The sequence below is a fragment of the Bos indicus x Bos taurus genome, chromosome 1 (genome assembly GCF_003369695.1).
Source record: "Bos indicus x Bos taurus breed Angus x Brahman F1 hybrid chromosome 1, Bos_hybrid_MaternalHap_v2.0, whole genome shotgun sequence".
Classification (NCBI taxonomy): Eukaryota; Metazoa; Chordata; class Mammalia; order Artiodactyla; family Bovidae; genus Bos; species Bos indicus x Bos taurus.
In genome coordinates, this window is record NC_040076.1 from 143,949,792 (window position 1) to 143,973,703 (window position 23,912).

Genomic DNA, 23,912 nt, shown 5'->3' on the forward strand with positions numbered 1-23,912 from the left:
GAGAACTGGCTCCAAATAAATAGGAACAAACTGACCCCGGAACTGAATATTAACTGTACTTAGTCAAGATGATGCTGGTCAGACAACCAATGACCAATTTCCAGAGGACTGTCAGAGCTGACTGTGCTGTTTCTCCAGGTAACTTCTCCCTCCAGCAATAAAACCTCGTACCCTCTTATTGCTGGTGGGGGCCAAGGCGGTGCGGGGGGAAGGGAAGCCAGCCTTTGGACAGGAGTCTGCCCTCCCCCCACCTGCCAGCATCCAAAATAAAGCAAACGTTCCTTTCCTCCAACCCTCCCTCTATACTGGCTTTTGAGCAAGAGCTGGACCCCGCTTTCAGTAACAGTAACCCTGTATTTCCCATAAGGGATAAAAACACCTTTTAAAAAACTATAGAGCAACTGAAATTCATAAAACTCACTTGTGGGAAGTAACTCTGTAAAAAGTTGTTGGTCAGCACATGCTAAACTGCAGATATCCCTTTCATATGACCTAGCATTTCAACACTTGGGTATACACCAAAGAGAAATTAGTGAATATACCCAGCAAAAGCAAAATATATAAGAATTTTTATAGCAGCATCTTTCATCTTAGCCAAAATCTACAAATAATCAAAATCTGCATCACCGGGAAAGAGAATATTAAGTGAAACACAGTGGGGTTTAATGCAATGGTTTTCATCACAGCAGAACAATGATCTATGACTCAGGCAGCCACATGGGTGCTTACTACTGATGTTTGTTGAGTAAAATAATGAACAAAAAAGTAGAGAGAACAGATGAAACCAGTCAATGGGAGGAGAAGGTGGAAATGTGACTCCTCCTGGGGGAAGTGAGTTAACTGAAAACAGCACAGGGGGACAACTAGAATTCCGGAAATGTTCTCCACCTTCAAAAAATATACTGCAGGAAAACTTCCCCAATCCAGAAGACCGTCCCAAGCTAAACTATCAGTCAAGTATAAGGGCAGAATACGGCATTTTTAGTTATGCTAGACTCAAAAATTAACCTGCCATTAACCCGTTTTTCAGAAAACCACTTGAGAGTGTGCTCCACCCAAATAAGGGCATGAACTCAGAAAGAAAAAAGACACAGCATCGGGGAAACAAGAGACCCATGATAGGAGAGATATGAAGGAAAATCTAAAGACAGTAGTGAAGAGAGATCCTTGAATGATACCTGCACATCTGGCTGAGAGAAGAGCCAATGGATCAGTTTACTTCAGTCGCTCAGTCGTGTACAACTTTGTGACTCTGTGGAGTGCAACATACCAGGCTTCCCTGTCCATCACCAATTCCTGGAGCTTGCTCAAGCTCATGTGCATTGTATCAGTGATGTCATCCAACCATCTTATCCTCTGTCATTCCCTTCTCCTCCTGCCTTCAATCTTTCCTAGCATCAGGGTCTTCTCCAATGAGTCAGTTCTTCCCATCAGGTGGCCAAAGTATTGGAGTTTCAGCTTCAGCCTCAGTCCTCCCAATGAAGATTCAGGACTGATTTCCTTTAGGATTGACTGGTTTGACCTCCTTGCAGTCCAAGGGACTCTCAAGAGTCTTCTCCAACACCAAAGTTTAAAAGCATCAATTCTTTAGTGCTCAGCTTTCTTTACAGTCCAACTCTCACATGCATACATGACTACTGGAAAAACCATAGCTTTGACTAGATGGACCTTTGTTGGCAAAGCAATGTAATGTCTCTACTTTTTAACATGCTATCTAGGTTTGTCATATATTGGCCAATAGACATAGACCCACAAATACAGAGGGCTCCAGAAGATGGATTTCCAAAAATAAATGAAGCCAATAGATTCCCTGTTATGTTGGAACCTCTTGAATGGGCTCGGGATGAATTAGTCAGAGAACCTGGGAATGGTTTATTGATAGGTACACAGAAGAATTAACACTTTCAAATTGAGGTGTTGGAGAAGACTCTTGAGAGGCCCTTGGGCTGCAAGATCAAACTAGTCAATCCTAAAGGAAATCAACCCTGAATATTCATTGGAAGGACTAATGCTGAAGCTGAAACACCAATACTTTGGCCACCTGATGTGAAGAGTTGACTCCTTGGAAAAGACCTTGATGACGGTAAAGACTGAGAGCAAAAAAAGGAAAAGGGGGTGGCAGAGGACGAGATGGTTGGATAGCATCACCAACTCAACGGACATGAATTTGAGCAAGCTCCAGGGGATGGTGAAGAACAGGGAAGCCTGGTGTGCTGAAGTCCATGGGGTTGCAAAGAGTCAGTCATGACTTGGCAACTGAACAACAACAACAGAAAGATAAGCAAATAAACACCAGAAGCAATTGTTAACCCTAAGAAATGAAAAACAGAAGCGAAAACAAAACACGTATAAATAAGGAAGTTAAATCTCGTTTCACTACACAGACTTGGCTATGGACAATGTTCAATTAAAATATTGACAATAATACAGATTTTGACCATGAGTTTAACCAAATAGTGGGGTTTCACTGCCTTATGACTATGCAGAGAGGGAGTTTTCTTGGGGCTGATGGAAAACAAGAGAAAGGCTTCCTTCTACAATAGGAAACCAGATCATAACTAAACCTGAAAACTCAGACATAACATAATATGAATATAAGTAATTGTGAGATAAATAAAAGAACTAAAAACAGTGTTTCAGATGAGCACTGGAAAAGATGCATATAGGGATGAGCCATGGACACCCTGCCACCAGGTCTGCAGATGGAGAAGGTAAGAGGGCACCCTCCCACCAGAATACCTGTTGTTCAATACAAGAGGGTCTGCAACATGTGTGGAGCGTCTGTAGGCACAAAACATCCTGGGACCAGAATACGTATCAAAGAGACACGAGCAAAGAGGTGGAGAGAGCGGTCAAGGCTCTACAGGCACCCCCAGAGTCTGCATCTCAATGCTTGCTTTTAAGACACAAAAACACCTCCAGTCACCAGAAGTCTCAAGGACAGTGTGATAAACATCTCACTGCTACTGCTGCTGCTAAGTTGCTTCAGTCGTGTCCGACTCTGTGCGACCCCATAGACGGCAGCCCACCAGGCTCCCCTGTCCCTGGGATTCTCCAGGCAAGAACACTGGAGTGGGTTGCCATTTCCTTCTCCAAAACATCTCACAGTAAATAAACTAATAACTTCATCTGGGAACATCCTCTGAGCAGTAACAAGGAAAAGGAAGGTCTGTTGAGCCTCAGGTGAGGCAGAGCATCCCAGGGAGGGATATAAAAGCCCCAATGCCCAGAGCACCTCACTCACCCACCAATCACACCCCCAACTGGAACACCTCTCAGCACAAACCCCCAGCATGGCCGACACCTGCTGTTCCAGGACTTGTGTTGTTGCTGCATCCACCTTGTCTGTCTGCTCCAGTGACTTGAGCTGTGGCAACCAGGTCAGCTCACCCAGTGCCTGCATCGGCTCCTCCTGGCAAGTGGACGATTGCCAGGAGACCTGCTGCGAGCCCACCTGCTGTGCCCCCAGCTGCTGTGCCCCGGCCCCACGCCTGACCCTCATCTGTGCTCCAGTGAACTGCGAGTCCAGCCCCTGCTGCCCACCAGCCTGCAGCAGCTCCTCTCCCTGCCAGCAGGCCTGCTGTGTACCTGTCTGCTGCAGGCCCGTCTGTTGCACCCCTGTCTGCTGCAGGCCCGTCTGCTGCAGGCCTGTCTGCTGCACACCTGTCTGCTGCAGGCCCGTCTGCTGCAGGCCTGTCTGCTGCACACCTGTCTGCTGCAGGCCCGTGTGCTGTGAGGCCTCCCCCTGCTCAGCCCCCTCATCCTGCTGCAGACCCTCCTCCTCCGTGTCCCTCCTCTGCCGTCCCGTGTGCCGCCCCACTTGCTGCGTGCCCACGTTCTTCTGTCAGCCCAGCTGCTGCCGCCCAGCCTCCTCCGTGTCCCTCCTCTGCCAACCTTCATGCTCCAGCTCAGCCTGCTGAGTCCCCACCTGGGTCTCGGAGCCCTGCTGCTGACCTGACGTGTCCCCTTGGAGCCAGCAGGTTCCAGGGATCCTGCCCTCCATCAGACACACTTGAGCTCCCTGACCCCCCTGGCTTGCTCGGCCTATCCTCCCCAAGTCTGGCTCAGCACATGGAAAAGACCAGACCCTACCACACCCCAGCCCTGGCCAAGCTCTGGGGGCCTGACCTGCTCAGGGAACTCCTCTCCTAACCTTGGCCCATGAGTGCCCTGGCTGCTTCCTTGATCCCTGGTCATCCTGGGCCCTGCTGACCCTGGTCCTGGCCTGAGCAGTGTCGCTTTGCATCTCTGAGCACCAATAAAATTTCTGCTCCCCTCACTGGGTCTCCATGCTGACACCTGGGGCAGGAAGGGTGGGTGTGAGGCCTAGCCCTCCTTTACATCATCAGATCTGGGGAAACTGAGGGGCTTCTGAACCTGACACTTGTCCACCTTGTGCCGCTGTTCTGCTGTCCAGGCATCACCCTAGCCCTGTTGTGCTCCTGAAGCTTTGCTCTTGGGCAAGTCCTGTGGGCACCACCTGGGCTCAGATGAAAGACCCCCCACAACCTCCCTGTGGTAGAAGCAGCCTCTCCAGTCCCAGGGACCACCAGGACCCAGAAGTGCTGGGAGGGGGACACAGGGTGTCTGTGGCAATTGGCTGGCCCAGCATCCTAAGAGGGTGGGTGTCCTGGACTCACTCACAGACACTGGGAGGCCCCAGACTCCAGCATGTACCAGTTGCTGGGAAGCCAAAAGCAGACAAACTGCAGCCTCTGGAGCACCCCCTCCCCAGTGCCTGCCAGGCTGGGCTGGTGGAGAGCTGATGGGAAAGGCTAGACCTCAGGCGATGAGGATGGACAAAGCCCTGAACAGTGTGAGCACCTGTCTGATCATGGGCAGGAGACACACGGGAACACACGTGTCCAATGGAGCCATATTTGGTGTCACACACGACCAAGCATTGGAGAACAGACTCCTGGAGTTGAAGTCCTGAGCAGAGGTGCAGGCAGTGACATGACAATCACCTCGTTGTCCACAGGGGTTCTAGGTCTTTACTCCTTAACAACAATGTAGATTCACAGCACAGGGGCACACGCTTTTCTATCTTTACCAACCTGATACAGAAAAACTTATGTGGGAGGGAGGTTCAAGAGGGAGGGGACATATGTATACCTATGGCCGATTCATGTTCATGTATGGAAGAAACCAATACAATACTGTAAAGCAATTACTCTTCAATTAAAAATTTAAACAAAGATTTAGGCAAGTAGTATTTTGAGAATAAAGAGCATGGAACATGTATGTAGTTAAATGTAAAAATGAAAAGAAAACAAAAACCTTATCATGGTCTCTTTTGCCTGAACACAGAGCATCCCAAAGTGTGGGTCCACCATTATTGGTTTATTAGCACTAGGTGGACACACACTTAGAGTCTCCCCGTGTGTGCTCACTCAGTCATGTCTGACTCTTTGCGACCCCATGGACTGCAACCCACCAGACTCCTCTGTCCATGGAATTTTCCAGGCAAGAATACTGGACTGGGTTGCCATTTCCTACTCCAGGGGATCTTCCCAACCCAGGGACCAAACCTACATATCTCGTGTGTCCTGCATTGGTAGGTGGATTCTTTACCACCCGGGAAGCCTCAAAGTCTCCCTCAGTTCAGTTCAGTCGTTCAGTCGTGTCCGACTCTTTGCGACCCCATGAATCACAGCACGCCAGGCCTCCCTGTCCATCACCAACTCCCAGAGTTCACTCAAACTCACGTCCATTGAGTCGGTGATGCCATCCAGCCATCTCATCCTCTGTCGTCCCCTTTTCCTCCTGCCGCCAATCCCTCCCAGCATCAGAGTCTTTTCCAATGAGTCAGCTCTTCGCATGAGGTGGCCAAAGTACTGGAGTTTCAGCTTTAGCATCATTCCTTCCAAAGAAATCCCAGGGCTGATCTCCTTCAGAATGGACTGGTTGGATCTCCTTGCAGTCCAAGGGACTCTCAAGAGTCTTCTCCAACACCACAGTTCAAAAGCATCAATTCTTAGGCACTCAGCTTTCTTCACAGTCCAACTCTCACATCCATACATGACCACTGGAAAAACCATAGCCTTGACTAGACGGACCTTAGTTGGCAAAGTAATGTCTCTGCTTTTGAATATGCTATCTAGGGTGGTCATAACTTTCCTTCCAAGGAGTAAGCGTCTTTTCTGACTATTACAAACATCACCACTAGCAGAGGCCTCAGCACGTACCTATGGCACTAGGGCACATGGTGCTTAAATTCCCAGACATGGGATTGCCCCACCAAAGTGTCTGCCAATTTTAGATTCTGGATGATATTGCCAAATACCCTAAAAGGGACTTTTCAAAATTGTGCCCGCTAAGAGTGATGTCAGGAAAGACAGGGACTAGAGAACTCTAAGGGCTCACTCCACACAGAAACAACGAAGAAACTGGCAAAACTCTCAGAATCAGCCACATCTGAGCTCTGGAAATGGTAAAAGTTTTACAACAACCAGGAAAAGGCTCCACCAAGGAAAAGGCAACTGAGGCAGGTAGGAGAGCTCGGTGGCACTTTAGCAGAGCCTCACCCCCCCACCACCACCAGCACTCCACTTCCCACCCCTGTCCCCCAGCTCAGCAGCAGTCTTGAAGACAACAGCCTGTGTGCCGGTGAGGTTCCTGGTGCTGAAGGGAGCAAGCAGACCTAATTCCGAAAGAACTGTGGTTGTTGTACCTGTTGGTGGCTTCTGGAAGGACTCACACTAAGAACCTGCCTTCATTTCTCGTAACTCAGAACTCTCTGGAGGCAGAAAGGTGACTGCATGAACAGTGTTTGTCAAATCAACTGGCTGCTATGCCAGGGGGAAAACATCAGTTGTGACACACAAGATACCCCAAAGAGCCTAAGACAAAGATCTGTGAAGTGAGATGCTTTGAGGAACGGGACTTTCAGATCTACCACAGCCTCCTGAGGGCAAGAAGAGTCTGAGCATACTCATGAGGAGACACCAGCTCAGACAGCACCCAAGAAGGCCCTTTGCACTCACCTCTGGCCCCACCTCCAGGTCTGACCAAGCAGGAAGTGGAGGTGAAGGTAGAGTTGTAAACTGCCCAGCTGAGGTCTGAAAGCATGCCCTGACTCACAAACAGAGTACAAATACAAAGACTGGAAAAAATATTTCCGGCTCCAATGTTTAAGGAAATTTCTGTCAAACCACTACCTGACCACTAAGCTAATGGAACATGAGAAAGAGTAGTCATTCCAAAACAAGTTCAGAAGAGTCATCAAACAAAACAATAACAGTAAGTCACAACAACCGACAACCACAAACTACAGGAGGAAAACCTGATGTTCAGAGTTATTGCATTATCATATTCAAGATCCCCCATTTCCATCAAAAGTTGTGCAGTATGTAAAGAAAAAGTATGGCTCATTGACACTCCAAAAAAAAGCAATTAGTAGAAAATGTCACTGAAGAGCCCAGGAATTGAAATTACTAGACAAAGTCTTAAATCAACTCCTAATGTACCCAAGTAGTTCAAGGAAACTGTGAACAAAGGTTAAGTCTCATGAAACAGAACAGCAATAGGGAGACAGAAATTTAATTTTTTTTTAAAGTACCAAAAAGAATTTCTAGAGTTGAAATGTATAAAAACTGAAATAAAGAGTTCACTGAAGGGGCTCAATAGCACATTTGAGGAGGTAGAAGAATTAGTAAATGTGCAAATAAGTCAGGTGAAAAGACTCCAGCTTGAGGGGTAGATGGGAAAAAAGAATGAAGAGAACTCAAGAGACCTGGGGGACGGCATCAAGTGCACCAGCATACACTTAACAGGAAGGTCCAGGAAGAGAGAAGAGAAAGGAGCAGAAAAAATTATTTGAAGAAATAATGGCCAAAAACTCCCCAAATTTGAGGAAACATGCGAATCTACATGTCCAAGAAGCTCCATGATCTCCAAGTAGAATAAACTCAAAGAATTACACACTGAAACATGTTCCAGTTAAATTATCCAAAGACAATGATAGGATCTTACAAGCAGCAAGAAGAGAATTAACACCCAATTTATTATTAGAAACTGTGAGACTAGAGGCAGAGGGATGACTTTTAAAGTGCTGAAAGAAAAAACTGTCAACCATGAAGTCTACATCCAGCAAAATTACCCCTCAAAAATGAGACAGAAATTAAGACATTTCCAGGTAAATAAAAACCGAAAGAGTCCATAGTTATTAGACATGCCCTACAAGATATGACAATTCAGACTGAGATAAAAGGGCGCCAAACATGAACTTGAAACAATATGAGGAAATAAAGAACCTTAGGAAAATTGTCAGTTTTGGTCGTTTGTGTTTATGAGATTTTCCATTTTTCTAGGTGATCTAATTTTTTATCAATAGTTGTTTATAGTGCTCCTGTATAATCCTTTTTGTTTATAAAATGTCAGTAGTGATGTCCCCATTTTTATATCTGACTGTAGTAATTTGAGACTTTTCCTTTTTTCTTAGTCAGTCTAACTAAACGTTTGTTGATCACGCTGCTCTTTTCAAAGAACTAACTTTTAGATTCATTGACTATCTCTATTTTTCTAAGTTTCTGTTTCTTTCATCTGAGTTCTAATCTTTATTTCCTTCCTTCTGCTAGCTATGGGTTTAGTTTGTTCTTCTTCTTCTAGTTCCTTGAAGAGTAAAGCTAGATTCTTTTTTTTTTTTTTTTTTTTTAAATTTTTTCTTGGAGGGTAGCCCCCGCCCCGGGGTCGCCAGCCACCCTCGTCTGCCCCGCTTTTTCCCTTGGCGGCGGCGGCAGGGTAGAGGCACCGGTACGAGTAGAGAGCGCACGCCGGGTACAGGTAACCATCCAGGACGACGTCCCCCAGGGCAGCCATCAGTGTACCCCTGCCCAAGCTAGATTCTTAATTTGAGATTTTTCTTCTTTTTTAATGCAATTGTTAGCAGGTATAAATTTTCCCCTCAGCATTGTTTTTGCTGTATCCTATAAGTACTGGCTTGCTGTGTTTTCATTTACATTCACCTGAAAAGTATTTGCTAACTTACCTTTTGATTCTTTTTTAAACCATTGGTTGTTTAAGACTGTACTGTTTTTATTTCCATTTATTTGTGAATTTTCCAGTTTTCCTTTTGTTAATTGATTCCTAGTTTCTTTCCACTGTGGTCAGAGAAGATATTCTGTATGATTTCAATCTTTTAAAATGTATTGAGATTTGTCTTATGGCTTAACACAGGGTCTAATGTGGAGAATGCCCCATGTGCACTTGAAAACCAACAGGTACCCTAGTGTTGAGTGTTCTGTATGAATGCTTGTCTGGCTGGTTTACAGTGTCCTTCAAGGCCTCTATTTCATTACCAAACTTTGATCTAGTTGTTCTGTTTCATTGTTTAGTAATGGAAATAACATTAATTATTTTTTAAAAAATGCTAATTCTCTCCTCATTCTGTCTATTTTCACTTTACATAGTTTAAGTCTATTGCTAGGACCATATAGGCTTATAATTATTATATCTTCTTGACATAGTAACATTTTTATCAATATTTAATTTCCTTATTTGCCCCCTACTACAATTTTTGACTCAAAGTTCATTTTGTCTAATTGTATTATTGCTATCCATCTCTCTCTTGGTTATTATTTTCATGAAATTTTCCCCATCCTTTCACTTTCAGTCTATTTGTATCTTTGGCTCTAAAGTGAGTGAACTGACTCAAAAAGAAATAGGCAAGACATAAATCGAGTGACAAGATTAAATCAGTAATTGAAAACCTCACCAAAAAGGAAAGCCCAGGACCAGCTCAAAGCTGAATTCTACTAAACATTTATAGAACAATCGCTACCAATCTTTCTCAACTCTTTCCAAAACAGAAGATACGGGAACACTTTCTAACCACTTTCTAACTGATTCTATGAGGTCAGCACCATCCTGATGTCAAACTCACACGAAGACTAAGAAAAGGAAAAAAGAAAACTACAGACTGAACTTCCTTATTGATACAGATTTTTTAAATCCTCAGCAAAATACAATCAAACAAAATCCAGCAGCATATTAAAAGGATATATACCACATTGTGGATATACACCACAACCAAGTGGGATTTATCCAAAGAATGCGAGAGTGATTCACCATGTGAAAACCAGTCATGTAATGCACCACATTAATAAAATAAAGGGGGGGACCCCACATGATCATCTCAATTGATACAGGAAAAGAATTTGAAAAAAGACAACACTCTTTCAAGATAGAAACACTCAGAAAACTAAGAGTACAGAGAATTTCCTCAACTGTATAACAGAGGTCATTTTGAAAAACCCACAGTCATCAACATGCTCAATGGTAAAATACTGAAAACTTCTCCCTACAATCAGGAAAAAGACAATGATGTCCACTTTCACCACTTCTAGTCAGTGTTGTCCTGGAAGTTCTAGTCAGAGAAATTAGGCAAGAAAAAGAAATAAAAGATACACAAATTAGAAAGAAAGAAATAAAACTTAGCACAGAGCTACAGTCTTCTAAATACTGGTACTGACACAAGGATAGACATAATAGATCAATGGAGTAAAAAAACATACACCTATGGTCTGCTGATTTTTAACAAGAGTATGAAGACCATTCAATGGGGAAAGAATAGTCTCTTCAATAAATGGTGCTGGGACAACTAATAGTTACAAGCAAAAGAATGAAGTTTAACCCTATCATACACCATATACAAAAAATAACTCAAAGTGCCTCCAAGATCTAATTATGAGAGCTAAAACTACAACTTTTAGAAGAAAACATAAAGATAAATCTGCATGACCTTAGATTTGGCAACAGTTTCTTAGATATGACACCAAAAGCACAAGCAACAAATAAAAAAAAATAAATTCAACTTCATCAAAATTAAAAAGTTGTGTATATTGATGGATACCATCAAGAAAGTGAAAAGGCAGCCCACAGAATGGAAGAAAATATTTGCAAATCATAATTCTGATAAGGGTCTAACATTCAGAAAACATAAAGAACTACAACTCAACAACAAAAAGACAATCTAATTTAAAATGGTTCCTGGGTTTAAAATCCCCTGGAAAAGGAAATGGCAACCCACTCCAGTACTTTGGCCTGAAAAATTCCATGGACAGAGGAGCCTGGTGGGCTACAGTCCATGGGATCACAAAGAGTCAGACATGACTGAGCGACTTCACTTTCTTTCTTTCAAAGCACTTTAATAGACATCTCTCCAAATAAGATATATGTTGCACCTGAGTGAAAAACTGCCAGGCAGTACCTCTAAATGTTAAACACAGAGCCACCATGTGACCCAGAAATTTCACTCCTAGGTATACATCCAAGAAATTAAAAAGCAGTGTTCAAACAAAAACTTATACAAAATGTTCAAAGCAGCATTAGTCACATTAACCAAAAGGTGGAAATGACCAAAATCTCCATCAACTGATGAATGGATAAATAAAATGTGGTCTATCCATATAATGGAATATTATCCCTAAAAGAAATTAAGCACCAACACATGCTACAATGTGGATGTACCTTGAAAACATGCTGAGTCAAAAAAGTCAACACAAAAGGTACATATTGTATGATTCCACTTACGTGAAATGTGCAGAATAGGCAAAGTTGTAGAGACAGAAAGCAGATTAGTGATTAACAGGGGCTGGAAGGGACTGCTTAATAATGCAGGATATCCTTTTGGAGTGATGGAAAATGTTCTAGAACTGGGTGGTGGTCATGGCTGCACATGTGACTGTATTAAACGTCACTGAATTGTACACTTCAAAATGGAGTAAATAATAAATTTCATATTATGTGAAAAAAAGCATGCCTAAGAGTGAGCCCCCATGCACAGCAGCCCTGGAAATGATGAGCTTTGTAAATCTTGGTTCATCTTAAAGGTGGGACATTTATGTTTTAATTTGGGAAACTTTCGTTATTGATATCAAGTAGTTTTTCATATGATTATTGAAAACAAATGTTTTTAATTTTGTTCGATTATTTTATCTTATATTGTTTTAGTTTAGTCACTTTAAAATTTTCATATTAACTTTTCACCTATCATGCAAATTGCAAGTATTTTCTGGCAGTTCAATATTCTTGATTTGTACACAAAAAAGATTCCCTTTGGATTTTTATTGAAATTGTGACAGATTGTTCTCCAGCTTCTCCACACCACCTTCACCCACGCCTGTCTCAGGATTAAATCCTGATCCAAGACCTGCCTCTCAGGACAACTGACCATGGGCTCTGGGGGACGTGGTTTAGCACTCAAAGTTCAGTCCTTGGATCTGGTCACTCTAATGCACCAGGGAGCCCCAGCATCACGGGAACAGTCCATCTCCTACTTAGGGGAGGGAAGATGCTCTCCTGTTCTCAGGCACCATCCTCCTTACTGACATGGGGACCACAGAAGTTCACAGAGCCCGCCAGTAAGGCCCTGCCCTCTCCTGTTGTCTTTTCCCCAAAACGGATACCTCTGTCCTCTTCTCCCCAGTCACAGGCCAGGCCAGCTAAGCCAGGTGAGGCCCTACACACACAGACTGGCCCACTCAGTGCACGTCCTCATGGACCTGGAGCTGTCACAAGGTGCCCATGCATATGACCTGCCTGGGAGAGGCCAAGGGGTCAGCCATGGGAAGCCTGCATGTTTCCTCCAGGTGTCCTGTAGAGCCAGTCTCAGGCCAGAATCTGGCACCCTGCCAGCAGTGACCCCAAGTTTTATGAGCTGAGCAAGGGCATCTCATGACAGTGGAGCTGACCCAAGTGAGAGTCCTCATAGGGCACCATACCAACCAGGAAGAGAGGCATGGAAGCCTCTGTTGGGACAACACACACACCCAGGAGGGGTATATAAGCCAGGAGTCTGAGCACCTCACACACACACATACTCACTCACACACACATACCTCCTCCAGCTCCACCATGGCCTTCTCTAACCTGTCTGCTTGCTCCAGCGACCTGAGCTACAGCAGCCGGATCTGCCTGCCTGGGTCCTGTGACTCCTGCACCGGCTCCTCCTGGCAGGTGGACGACTGTCCAGAGAGCTGCTGTGAGCCCCCCTGCTGTGCCCCCAGCTGCTGTGCTCCGGCCCCGCGCCTGACCCTCCTCTGTGCCCCAGTGAGCTGCGACTCCAGCCCCTGCTGCCAGCCAGGCTGCAGCAGCTCTTGCCCAGCCTTGTGCTGCCAGCAGTCTAGCTGCCAGCCCTCCTGCTGCACCTCCTCCCCCTGCCAGCAGGCCTGCTGTGAGCCCGTCTGCTGCAAGCCTGTCTGCTGCACACCTGTCTGCTGCAGGCCTGTCTGCTGTGAGCCCATCTGCTGCAAGCCTGTCTGCTGCACACCTGTCTGTTGCACATCTGTCTGCTGCACCCCTGTCTGCTGCAGGCCAGTGTGCTGTGAGGCCTCCCCCTGCTCAGCCCCCTCATCCTGCTGCAGACCCTCCTGCTCCTCTGTGTCCCTCCTCTGCCGTCCTGTGTGCCGCCCCACCTGCTGTGTGCCCACCTCCTCCTGCCAGTCCAGCTGCTACTGCCCAGCCTCCTCCGTGTCCCTCCTCTGCCACCCTGTGTGCCGCCCTGCCTGCTGTGTGCACACCTCCTCCTGCCAGCCCAGCTGCTGCCGCCTGGCCTCCTCCGTGTCCCTGCTCTGCCGGCCCGCATGCTCCCGCCCAGCCTGCTGCGTCCCTGCCTCGGCCCCGGAGCCCTGTTGCTGACTTGGCCCCTCAGGGCCAGCCAGGCTCAAGGGTCCCTCAACAGAGAGGCTCAGCTCAGAGCTATCAGCCCTTAACCTCCCCCAGGACTTTAACCCCAGAAAGGACACCCACAGGCTGTCTCCTCTGTGTCACCAGGAATGACAGGGACTCCTCATCCTCCAGGGTCTTCTCAGCAGTTGCTGCCAAGGTCATCCTAGAGCCTAAACCCAGGCTGAGTCATCACAGCGGGTCCGGTTCTCTGGGCCCCGCCCCTCCTCCAGGCCGACCCCCCCCCCCTCACCCCCGGCTCCCAGACTCTCCTCCGCAGGACCTGCCAGCCTAGCCTGATAAACTCGGCTTCTTCACTCTACATGCTTCCTCATCCCATGTCCTCTCCTGATGTGAGTGTGGTGGTGGCAGGGGCTCTGGGGAGGGGCACACACCGCCCTCAGAACTCCAAACAGAACCTCCCATGACCCTTCCTGGGAGAAGAGAACCAGGAAGGCCCCGGAGTCGGGACCTGGCAAGACAGGGCGCAGCCACCCTGTGCTTCAGGCCGAGGTTGCGCTGTTCAGGCCTCCCCCACAAAGCCGAGGGGTGGCTGCACACCCCGAGGACAATCACGAGGCCTTGGAGGCCTGCCGCTCTGCAATCCAGCCACATTCTGCCTTTCTTCCGTGGCACTTGCAGCCCTCCCTCCCTGGTGAGGTCCCAAGGACAGTGAATAGTGTTTCCTCAGCTCTGAATGCTGCTTATCAAAGGCGCACTGTGTCCATCCTGAAGGCTCCACGCAGATCCCCTCACAAGAACCCACCATGGGGTCCCATCTGCCACTGTTGCTTTGACCCCAGCATCCATGCCAGGCTGCTCCCAGCACACGATTGGGACAGCAGGACAGAAGCCTCGTGCTCCAACTATACAACCACCTGCTGAGGCATTCTCAGAGCTGTGTGGAGGGCCAAGGTGGTGCCCACCAGGCCCTCCTTCCTTCCTGCTCCCCACGCAGGGGAGTCTGGTCAACCTGGGCATGTTAAAGCCCTTCCCCATTCCACTCCCCCTCTTACTCTTCCCCCAAAATAAACTTCTAGTGAGTCTATCACATGATGGCATTGGCTTCTTGGAGAACCCAAAATGACTCCTGCAGCCTCATTTCAGTGCAGAAAGAGGGGAGGGAGGGAGGGAGACAAGAGGAGGGGGAGGGAGGGATGGAGGAATGAGTGATTAAGCTATGGCCCAGCACCAGAGCTGCACCTTACATGAAAAATTCACACCCTCAGCATGCATGTGTGCTCAGTCACTTCAGTCATGTCCAACTCCTTGCAACCCCATAGACTGTGGCCTGCCAGGCTCCTCTGTCCATGGGATTCTCCAGGCAAGAATACTGGAGCAGGTTGCCATGCCCTCCCTTCAGGGGATGTTTGTGACCCAGGGATCGAACCCATGTCTTCTGTGTCTCCTGCATTGCAGATGAAGTCTTTACCACTGAGTCACCACTGAAGCCCCACACCAATCTCTGTTTGCCTTTAAATTACTTCAATCTATTCTGAGGAATTTTGGCAAAATTTTCACCTCAATTTGCATGTATCTCAGTCTAAATCCATAATGAATTCATCTACTCATTTCTTGTGGATATCACCTTTTCCTGGCTCCTGGAAAGATCTTAGTGCAATAAGATACAAAAGAAAGACTTGTGCTAATAAGCCAACAAAAGAAATAATATGAAATAATAAACAGAATCAATTAATCCAAAAATAAAGCATAAAATGAGGAAAAGGGGAGGAAGAGTATGGGACAAATAGCATTATCACACTAAACATAGGTTGTCTGCATGCTCCAATTAAGATGGAGACTGGTTGACTGAGGTTGACCTAACTTTATGCTGACTATGAGAAATGCACTTTAAATACAAAACGAAAATGGGTTAAAAGTAAAAAGTTAGAAAGAGGTATATCATGTTGCTGCTGCTGCTGCTAAGTCGCTTCAGTCATGTCCAACTCTTTGCGACCCCATAGATGGCAGCCCACCAGGCTCCCCCATCCCTGGGATTCTCCAGGCAAGAACACTGGAGTGGGTTGCCATTTCCTTCTTCAATGCATGAAAGTGAAAAGTGACAGTGAAGTCACTCAGTCATATCCAACTCCTAGAGACCCCATGGATTGCAGCCTACCAGGCTCCTCCGTCCGTGGGATTTTCTGTGCAAGAGTACTGGAGAATCAAAAAAAAGCTGGGGCAGTTTTATCAATACCATAAAGTATAATTTCCAGATCAAAGACTATTGCCAGGGATGGAGTGGATCCTTTCATAAAGATAAAATAGTCACTCAATCCTAAATATTGATGCACCTAATAGTAGACCTTCAAAATGTATGAAGCAAATACTGATTGACCCGCAATGAGAAACAGACAAATCTACTCTTACAGCTTGAGATTTCAATAATTCTCTCTCAATAACTTATAAAACATGGAGACAGAAGGTCAGGAAGGATATAGACTATTGAGTGGCTCAGTGGTGAAGAATCTGCCTGCAATGCAGGAGACACAGGTAGACATGGGTTCAATCCCTGGGTCAGGAAGATCCCCTGGAGAAAGAAATGGCAAAACACTCCAATATTCTTGCCTGGGAAATCCCATGGACAGAGGAGACTGGTGGTCTACAGTCCATGGGATTGCAGGGAGTCAGACATGACTTAGTGACTGAACATGAACGTATTAACCAGTGAACTATTTGACACTGAAAAAACACTCCACCCCCAGACAAAAACCTTTCATTTTAAATCAAAGCAAAACATGTATCAAGGAAATTCACATTTGTTAAGATAGACCATATGGGGGCTATAAAGCCAGTCTCTGTAAATCTGAAAAGATTTGAATCACAAAACAGGTATTTTCTGACCACATTGGGATTAAATTAGAAACCCAGGGACAGAAAGATCTTGTAAAATCCCCAACTACTTAGAAATGAAATAGACTTCTAAATAAAACATAAATCAGGAAATGAAGAAAAAAGGAAATCAGGAAATATTTTGATGTGTATAAAAGTGAAAATACAACATATCAAAATTCGTGGGATGTTGCTAAAGTGATGCAGAGTGGGACATTTGTAGCACTGAATGTCCTTGTTAGAGAAGAAGAAAACTCTCAAATAAATGACCTCAGCTTCCACCTTAAGAAACTAGAAGGCAAATTAAATTCAGAAGAGAAAAACAAAACCAAAGATCAGAGTAGAAAATCAATGGAATGGAAAACAGAAAAATAAAAGAGAAAATCAAATAAGCCAAAAGCTTTTTCCTTGTGAAAATGGATAAAATTGAATAATCTTTATCTATACTGACTAGCAAGCCAAACAGAGAAGATCCTAATCACTAATATCAAGAATGAGAGATGTGACATCACTAGAGCTCCTACAGACATTGGAAGTGTAGTAAGGAAACAGAATGAGAGATGTGACATCACCAGAGCTCCTACAGACATTGGAAGTATAATAAGGGAACATTATGAGTCACTTTATGCCCACAAATTTGACAAACTAAGTGAAGCGGATTAATTCCTTAGAAGACACAAACTATCAAAAATCACTCAGGAAGAAATATATAAACTGAATAGCCCTATATCAATCAGAGAAATTGGATTCATAGTTAAAAACCTTTCCATAACCCACCTGCCCATTGATAGGTGAATGGTTAACAAACTGAGAAAAATATACACCTTGGAGTCTTACTCTGCAGTAAAAAGGAGCAAATTATTGACACCACAGCCTGAGTGGATCTCAAGGGAGTTGTGTGGAGTGAATAAAGTCAGTCTCAAAAACTGACATATTTTAGGATGCCAAAAAATGTTCAAACTACTGTACAATTGCACTCATTTCACATGCTAGTAAGGTTATGCTTAAAATCCAAGCTAGGCTTCAGTGGTACTTGAACAAGAACTTCCAGATGTACAAGGTAGATTTAGAAAAGGAAGAGGAACCAGAGACCAAATTTCTAACATTCATTGGATCATAGAGAAAGCAAGGAAATTCCAGAAAAACATCTACTTCTGCTTCACTGACTATGCTAAAGCCTTTGATTGTGTAGTTCACAACAAACTGGAAAATTCTTAGAGATGACCAGACCACCTTACCTGCCTCCTGAGAAACCTGTATGCAGGTTAAGAAGTAATAGTTAGAACCCAACATGGAACACCTGACTGGTTCAAAATTGGGCAAGAAATACCACAAGGCTGTATATTGTCACCCTGCTTATTTAACTTACATGCAGAGTACATCATGTGAAATGCCTGGCTGGATGAATCACAAGCTGGAATCAAGATTGCCAGGAGAAATATCAACAACCTCAGATATGCATACAATACCAGTCTAATTGCAGAAAGTGAAGAGGAACTAAAGAGCCTCTTGATGAAGGTGAAAAAGGAGAGTGAAAAAGCTGGCTTAAAAGTCAACATTCAAAAAACTAAGATCATGGCATTCAGTCCTGTCACTTCCATGCAAATAGGGGAAAAGTAGAAGCAGTGACAGATTTTACTTTCTTGGGCTCCAAAATCACTGTGGACAGTGACCGCAGACACAAAATTAAAAGACACTTGGTCCTTGGGAGAAAAGCTATGACAAACCTAGACAGTGTATTAAAAAGCAGAGACATCACTTTGCCTATAAAGGTCCATATAGCTATGATCTTCCCAGTAGTCAAGTACTATGTGAGAACTGAACCATACAGAAGGCAGAATGCCAAAGAATTGTGGTTTTGGAGAAGACTCGTGAGAGTCCCTTGGACAGCAAAGAGACCAAACCAGTCAGTCCTAAAGGAAATCAGTCCTGAATATTCATTGGAAGGACTGATGTTGAAGCTGAAACTCCAATACTTTGGCCACCTGATGCGAAGAGCTGACTCACTGGAAAAGACCCTGATGCTGGGAAAGACTGACAGCAAGAAGAGAAGGTGGTGGCAGAGGATGAGATGGTTAGGTAGCATCACTGACTCAATGCATATGAATTTGAGCAAACTCCGGGAGATAGTAGAGGACAGAGGAGCCTGGCATGCTGCAGTCCGTGGGGTGACAAAGAGCTGCACATGACTTAGCGACTAAATAACAACAGTAAATGATACCCTTTAATAACATTCTCAATTTAACAAAAGAGTAGAGATACAGAAGAGATAAGTGGCAGCCAAGGGTTAGGGACACGAGTGTGGGTGGGTGTGGCTGTAATGGGGTAGAGGAAGGAGCCTTGTGGTGATGGTACAATCCTGCCTCTCACTGTGGTGGTGTTTGTGTGAACAACAAACATGAAGATGCTGCATGGAGCTACACACACACATAAAATCGATGCACTCTGGATGAGGTCTGTGGACTGTTAACTTCCCGGTCGCGCCCTGTGCTTGTTATCCAAGACGCTATCATTGAGGGAAACTGGGTCAAAGTATACAGGAACTCCCTGTACTTTCTTTCTGGCAACTTCATGGAAATCTGTAGTTATTTCAAAATTGAATATTAAAAAAAAATTCCACCAAAAAAAGGCCTGGACAGCTTCACTGGTGAACTCTGTCGGTGTGACACAAAATACCAGTGCATCCAAGAGGCCCAGTGTCCACTCTCCGGTGGGCCACCAAGGGGGGTGCTGTGGCCTTCGACCGCCCAGCACCTTCTCCTCACCCTAAACCAGGGAGCTACTGCGGCCGTATAATCACTGAGACCTCTGGGAACCTTCCTTCCTTCTCAGCGCTGTTCCAGAACATGGAGCCGAACACCACTCCCCATGTGGTGTGCCAGCAGGGGCGCGGTCCTGGCTGCCTCCCTAATTCCACAGATGGCCCATCTGCCCTCTGGGATGGCTCCAACCCAATGTCCAGCCACCCCACATTCCCCCCAGGTGTGGGTGTAGAAGACAAACTAATCAAGCACAATCCTGGTTGAGCCCAACCTGGATGACTCAGTGAACATCGCACTCTGATGTTTATTAGACCTGTGATGCTGGAGGCATCAGAGCCTGGACCAGCCAGTGCAGGCACCATGAGGATGACCCGGGCAGGGGCCGGGGGACACTGATGGGTGAGTCCCTCAGCCTAGCTGGTTGGGACCAGGCGGCCTTGCTGCCACACAATCTAATCGGGTCTGGGAGGTGTGAGGAGGACGATGTTTGGGCTGCCTTGTGGGAGGTCAGAGAGCCCGCTGCTTCTGACCCCCCACACAGGGGAGGGGTCCTGCAGGTCATGGGCTCAGAAGCAGGAAGGGACGCTGCAGGGGTCCGGTCTGCAGACCACAGCAGGGCAGGAGGGCTGGCAGCACCCAGAAGACTGGCAGAAGGGGACCACATACATGATGTGCTTGCCATGCACAGGGACATACAGGACAGGCTTGCAGCTCAAAGGCACACAGCAGGATGCCTGGCAGGGGCTGGGCACACAGCAAACGTCCTGGAAGGGGCTGGGTGCACAGCAGGTCGGCCGGCACAGCACAGCCATGCGGGAGGCACCACAGGGGCTCCCACAGCCCAAAGCGGGGCAACAGACAGCAGGGCAGGCCGGCTGGCAGGAGCTGGGCACACAGCAAATCTCCTGGCAGGAGCTGGGCACACAGCAAGCTGACTGGCAGCTTGCAGGGCAGCTGGTGTCACACATGGTGGTTTGGGGCTGGGTGGGGTCGAGACAGAGGACAGGGCTGGTCTGGAGGCTCCCTCCCCAGGGTGTCCCTTATACCTAGGCTGTGGCATCCTGGCAATGAGGCACCGGGTGTCTTCTTTATGGCCGCCTGCTGTTTTTCCTCCTCCTCCCCCACGAGGGTCTCTTCCTGGAGCCTCCAGCTGCCATGACTCAGTTCAGGAAGCTCCCTCAGCTGGAGGCTGACAGTGACCCAGTCGCCCTGGGATTTCTGAAATCAGAGCCTGGGTTGGATAGGGAAGGGCCATCAGGCCAGGACTGGGCCCCCACGTGGTGATTTTCAAGATCTTCCCCCAATTTAACCACCCTGTCCTCTGTCCACATGAGCACAATCACACTTGTTGCACCAGCACCTCCATTTGATTTGTGATCCAGAAGGTTCTCCCTTGGGGTGGGGCTCCTCACTGGGGGCTGTGGCCACGTTATTGCCATAATCATAACAACCAGGTTCCAGTTCATGCCAGGGCTGAACTAAGCATTTTACATGGACTGTCTCATAACCAATCAGTTATCAACCCTGCCACCATTCAAAGGGCTGGCAACACAGACATCCAGTCAGGAAGACCTGGAAGGTCCTGTAATGCACTGAAGCTGCTCGGTCTCACTCTGCAATCTGTGGTCTTTACATTGCTCCTAATGGAGTGGGATTTAGGTGTGGTGTGTGATTCTTGGATCTGTAAATTGGAATTTTCCTAATCAGATTTGGGGGTTTTGTCCCTTATTTCTTCAAAATATCCTTAGGCTTCAGTGTCATTCTTTTCTCCTTCTGGGGTTGAAATTACTTGCATGTTAGCCTTTCTGATATGGTCTCAAAAACCCTCTTTGTTTTTCTTATCTCTTTGTCTCTCTTCTTCAGATTGGATGCTTTCTACTGACATGTCTTCAAGTTCACTGACTCTTTCTTCTTCCATAGCCCAGGTTGTGCTGACTGGTCCTCAGGCTCTATGATCTGAGTCTGTCCCCATACACTGGTTCTCTGGCACCCCACGCTGTGGGATTTCCCACTGCTCCTGGAATATTTCTGTTTCTGCAGCAAGGTCCTCACACCCTGTCCTTGCTGCCTCTGCCTGGAGCACCCACCACCCCTGACCTTTCACTGCACCCACTGTCAGCTCAGCATCACCTCCTCCCAGAGGCCCCCAGATCACTTCTCCACTGAACCTGCTTTCTTTTCTGGGCCTCAGCCCCCGCCCCTCAGAATGATTCCATGCATTGATTTTTCATTCACTCCATTGCCCTGGAGGGCTCATGAAGCTGGACGTTTCTACCCCAGCACACAGAATAATCTGCTGCCTGAGCAAATCAGTTCTTGCATGATTACAATAAGGCAGGAGCTGACAAACTCTGTAAAGGGCCTAGAGTAAGAATCTCAGGCTTTGTAGCTATGTGGTTTCACTCACAACAACTCAACATTGTAGGGAAAAGCAGCCTTAGATACACTAAATGCATGTGTGTGGCTTTGCCCCAAAGACTGAAATTTGCAGGCACCTGCTTCAATGTTTTCCTATGCAAAGTAAAAAAGCTTGAGGGCTTCCCTGGTGGCTCAGATGGTAAAGCATCTACCTACAATGAGGGAGACCGGGTTCGATCTGTGGGTTGGGAAGACCCCCTGGAGAAGGAAATGGCAACCCACTCCAGTACTCTTGCCTGAAAAATTCCACGGACTGAGGAGCCTGGTAGGCTACAGTCCATGGGGTCACAAAGAGTTGGACATGACTGAGTGACTTCACTTTCATTTTCACATGCAAAGTAAAAGCTCAAAATATACGATGGCCTCAAAGTCTTCACTGACAGCATGAGATTAAAAGGAGTAAAAAGATACAGTACTTTTAGTCAATCTGGGGATTCCCCGTGCACAATGATAACCTGGAGAAACACCATGAACCCATGGAAAGGCAAACTAGAATATCCTGTTTAGAGGGAGGACCTGGCCTCAAAGCCAAACTAATTTATGGAGGAGAACAGCCCAGAAAAGCGTGCCCCAGGATAATAAGACGTTGGGGAAACACAGTGGCAACAACCACAAGGAAGTCAACAGTTGTGCTTTTTGTTGCTGGGACGCCCACAGCCTGGGTATAAAAGCTGCTGAGGGAGGCAGCCTGCAGACATCTCCAGCTCTCTGCCCAACACCACCCAGCCCCACACCACCATGTGCCACACCAGCTGCTCCTCAGGCTGCCAGGCTGCCTGCGTGCCCAGCTCCTGCCAGCCATCCTGCAGCACATCCAGTCCCTGCCACACGTCCTGCTTCACGTCCAGCCTCTGCCAACCAACCTGCAGCACGTCCAGCACCTGCCAGGCAACCTGCGTGCCCGTGAGTTACAGGCCAGCCGTATGTCTACCAGTGACCTACAAGCCCACCCTGTGTGTGACTCCTTCTTGCCAGTCCTCTGTGTTCCTGCCCGTGAGCTACAGGCCAGCCGTGTATGTGGCCCCCTCCTGCCAGTCCTCTGGGTGCTACCAGCCCTCCTGCCCCACCCTGGTCTATAGACCCATCTCCTGTAGCACCTCTTCCTGCTTTTGATCATGAGCCTCCTCGCAGATGCTCCCAGTGCAGACCAGATCACTCCTATACCCCTCCTAACACAAGTCCTCAGTGGGCCTCCAGGTTCTGAATGTGGCAGATGAAAAGCATGATCAACCAAGCTCTGAACCTGCGTGAGAACGTGGCAGGATGATCTGGACCCTTCTGTGAACTGGTGCATCCACCCCTACCCAGAGGAAGCCCTGGTTCCCAGGGTCCTTCTCTGACTCCAGCAGGAAACCACACCCTATGTGAGCCAAATACAAATAAACCATGCTACTCAATGCAGCCTGTCCCCCTGTTTTATCTTCACATATTTTGAAGTTTTCTTCTTAAAAGTGTATACAAATCATAAGTACCGAGGACTCTCCTCAAAGAGCCCTCTTGACAGCTCAGCTGAAGGTGGAGGGTCCTTGGTGGGTGGAGGGTGGGGAAGGTATGTCCCCACATCGGCCACTTGAGACTCACATTGTGAGTGGGGAAGGACTTCCCCTACCTCTGAGTGGCGGGTGGGAAACAGGCCCAGACCCAGGTCCAATCTGGTGCCTAAAGGATGACCACACAGGGAGACCAGAAGGCTCATACAAACCCACCACACACACAAAGGGGAGTCTGGCCATCCCAGGGAGAGGAGACAGATCTGAGAAAGCCTCACCCCTCAGGCCCAGGCACACAGGGCCTGCCAGGGTTGACCTTGGGCCAAGACCAGAGAGCCCCACTTTCCTCCTGGCTCCAGCCTGGCCAGCGCAGCTGCCTCAGCGCATCAGCCTCCAGCAGGGAGAGGCAGACAGATGCAGAGGTCACTTCTGTGTGACAGGCATGCAGGGGCAGAGCAAAAGTGCTGTGTTCACAGCCCCCGTCCTAAGCACAAGATGCTGACAACCACACAAGGACTCTGAAGCCACTGGTACCTGGAAGGTCCTCAGAAAACACCAAAACCCAAACCAAGGTCAACATCTGAGCAGGTTGATTCAAATGTCCCCACACTGATGACCTGACACGTATTCCCAGGAAGAAACACAGTTTATGTCCATTTAAATTAACACATCTGAGGTTGACAAAACTTAGAAGACATTCAAAAAAGCAGTGAAAAATCAATTCATTGTCAAGAGACAAAGGCAT

General features: G+C 47.0%; 4 protein-coding genes across 4 annotated transcripts; 3 read left to right on the forward strand and 1 right to left on the reverse strand.

Annotated features, from left to right (window-relative positions):
• Positions 1 to 3,293: 3,293 nt before the first annotated feature.
• On the forward strand, positions 3,294 to 3,920 carry LOC113895850 (keratin-associated protein 10-8). Its single transcript, XM_027547576.1, has one exon. The coding sequence runs from the start codon at positions 3,294 to 3,296 to the stop codon at positions 3,918 to 3,920; it is 627 nt and encodes a 208-aa protein (XP_027403377.1).
• Positions 3,921 to 12,855: 8,935 nt separating this feature from the next.
• On the forward strand, positions 12,856 to 13,638 carry LOC113898261 (keratin-associated protein 10-8-like). The gene has a single exon (XM_027551243.1). The coding sequence runs from the start codon at positions 12,856 to 12,858 to the stop codon at positions 13,636 to 13,638; it is 783 nt and encodes a 260-aa protein (XP_027407044.1).
• A 6,187-nt stretch (positions 13,639 to 19,825) lies between these two features.
• Positions 19,826 to 20,227, reverse strand: LOC113898265 (keratin-associated protein 12-2-like). Its single transcript, XM_027551256.1, has one exon. It carries the CDS (start codon positions 20,225 to 20,227, stop codon positions 19,826 to 19,828), a length of 402 nt encoding a protein of 133 aa, XP_027407057.1.
• Positions 20,228 to 22,386: 2,159 nt separating this feature from the next.
• Positions 22,387 to 23,074, forward strand: LOC113895853 (keratin-associated protein 12-2). The gene has a single exon (XM_027547592.1). The coding sequence runs from the start codon at positions 22,416 to 22,418 to the stop codon at positions 22,788 to 22,790; it is 375 nt and encodes a 124-aa protein (XP_027403393.1). The 5' UTR covers positions 22,387 to 22,415; the 3' UTR covers positions 22,791 to 23,074.
• The last annotated feature ends 838 nt before the right edge of the window (positions 23,075 to 23,912 follow it).

What these genes read in the sequence shown, in the direction of transcription:
- LOC113895850 (XM_027547576.1), top strand. Translation starts at nt 3,294, where the DNA reads ATGGCCGACACCTGCTGTTCCAGGACTTGTGTTGTTGCTGCATCCACC.
- LOC113895853 (XM_027547592.1), top strand. Translation starts at nt 22,416, where the DNA reads ATGTGCCACACCAGCTGCTCCTCAGGCTGCCAGGCTGCCTGCGTGCCC.
- LOC113898261 (XM_027551243.1), top strand. Translation starts at nt 12,856, where the DNA reads ATGGCCTTCTCTAACCTGTCTGCTTGCTCCAGCGACCTGAGCTACAGC.
- LOC113898265 (XM_027551256.1), bottom strand. Translation starts at nt 20,227, where the DNA reads ATGTGTGACACCAGCTGCCCTGCAAGCTGCCAGTCAGCTTGCTGTGTG.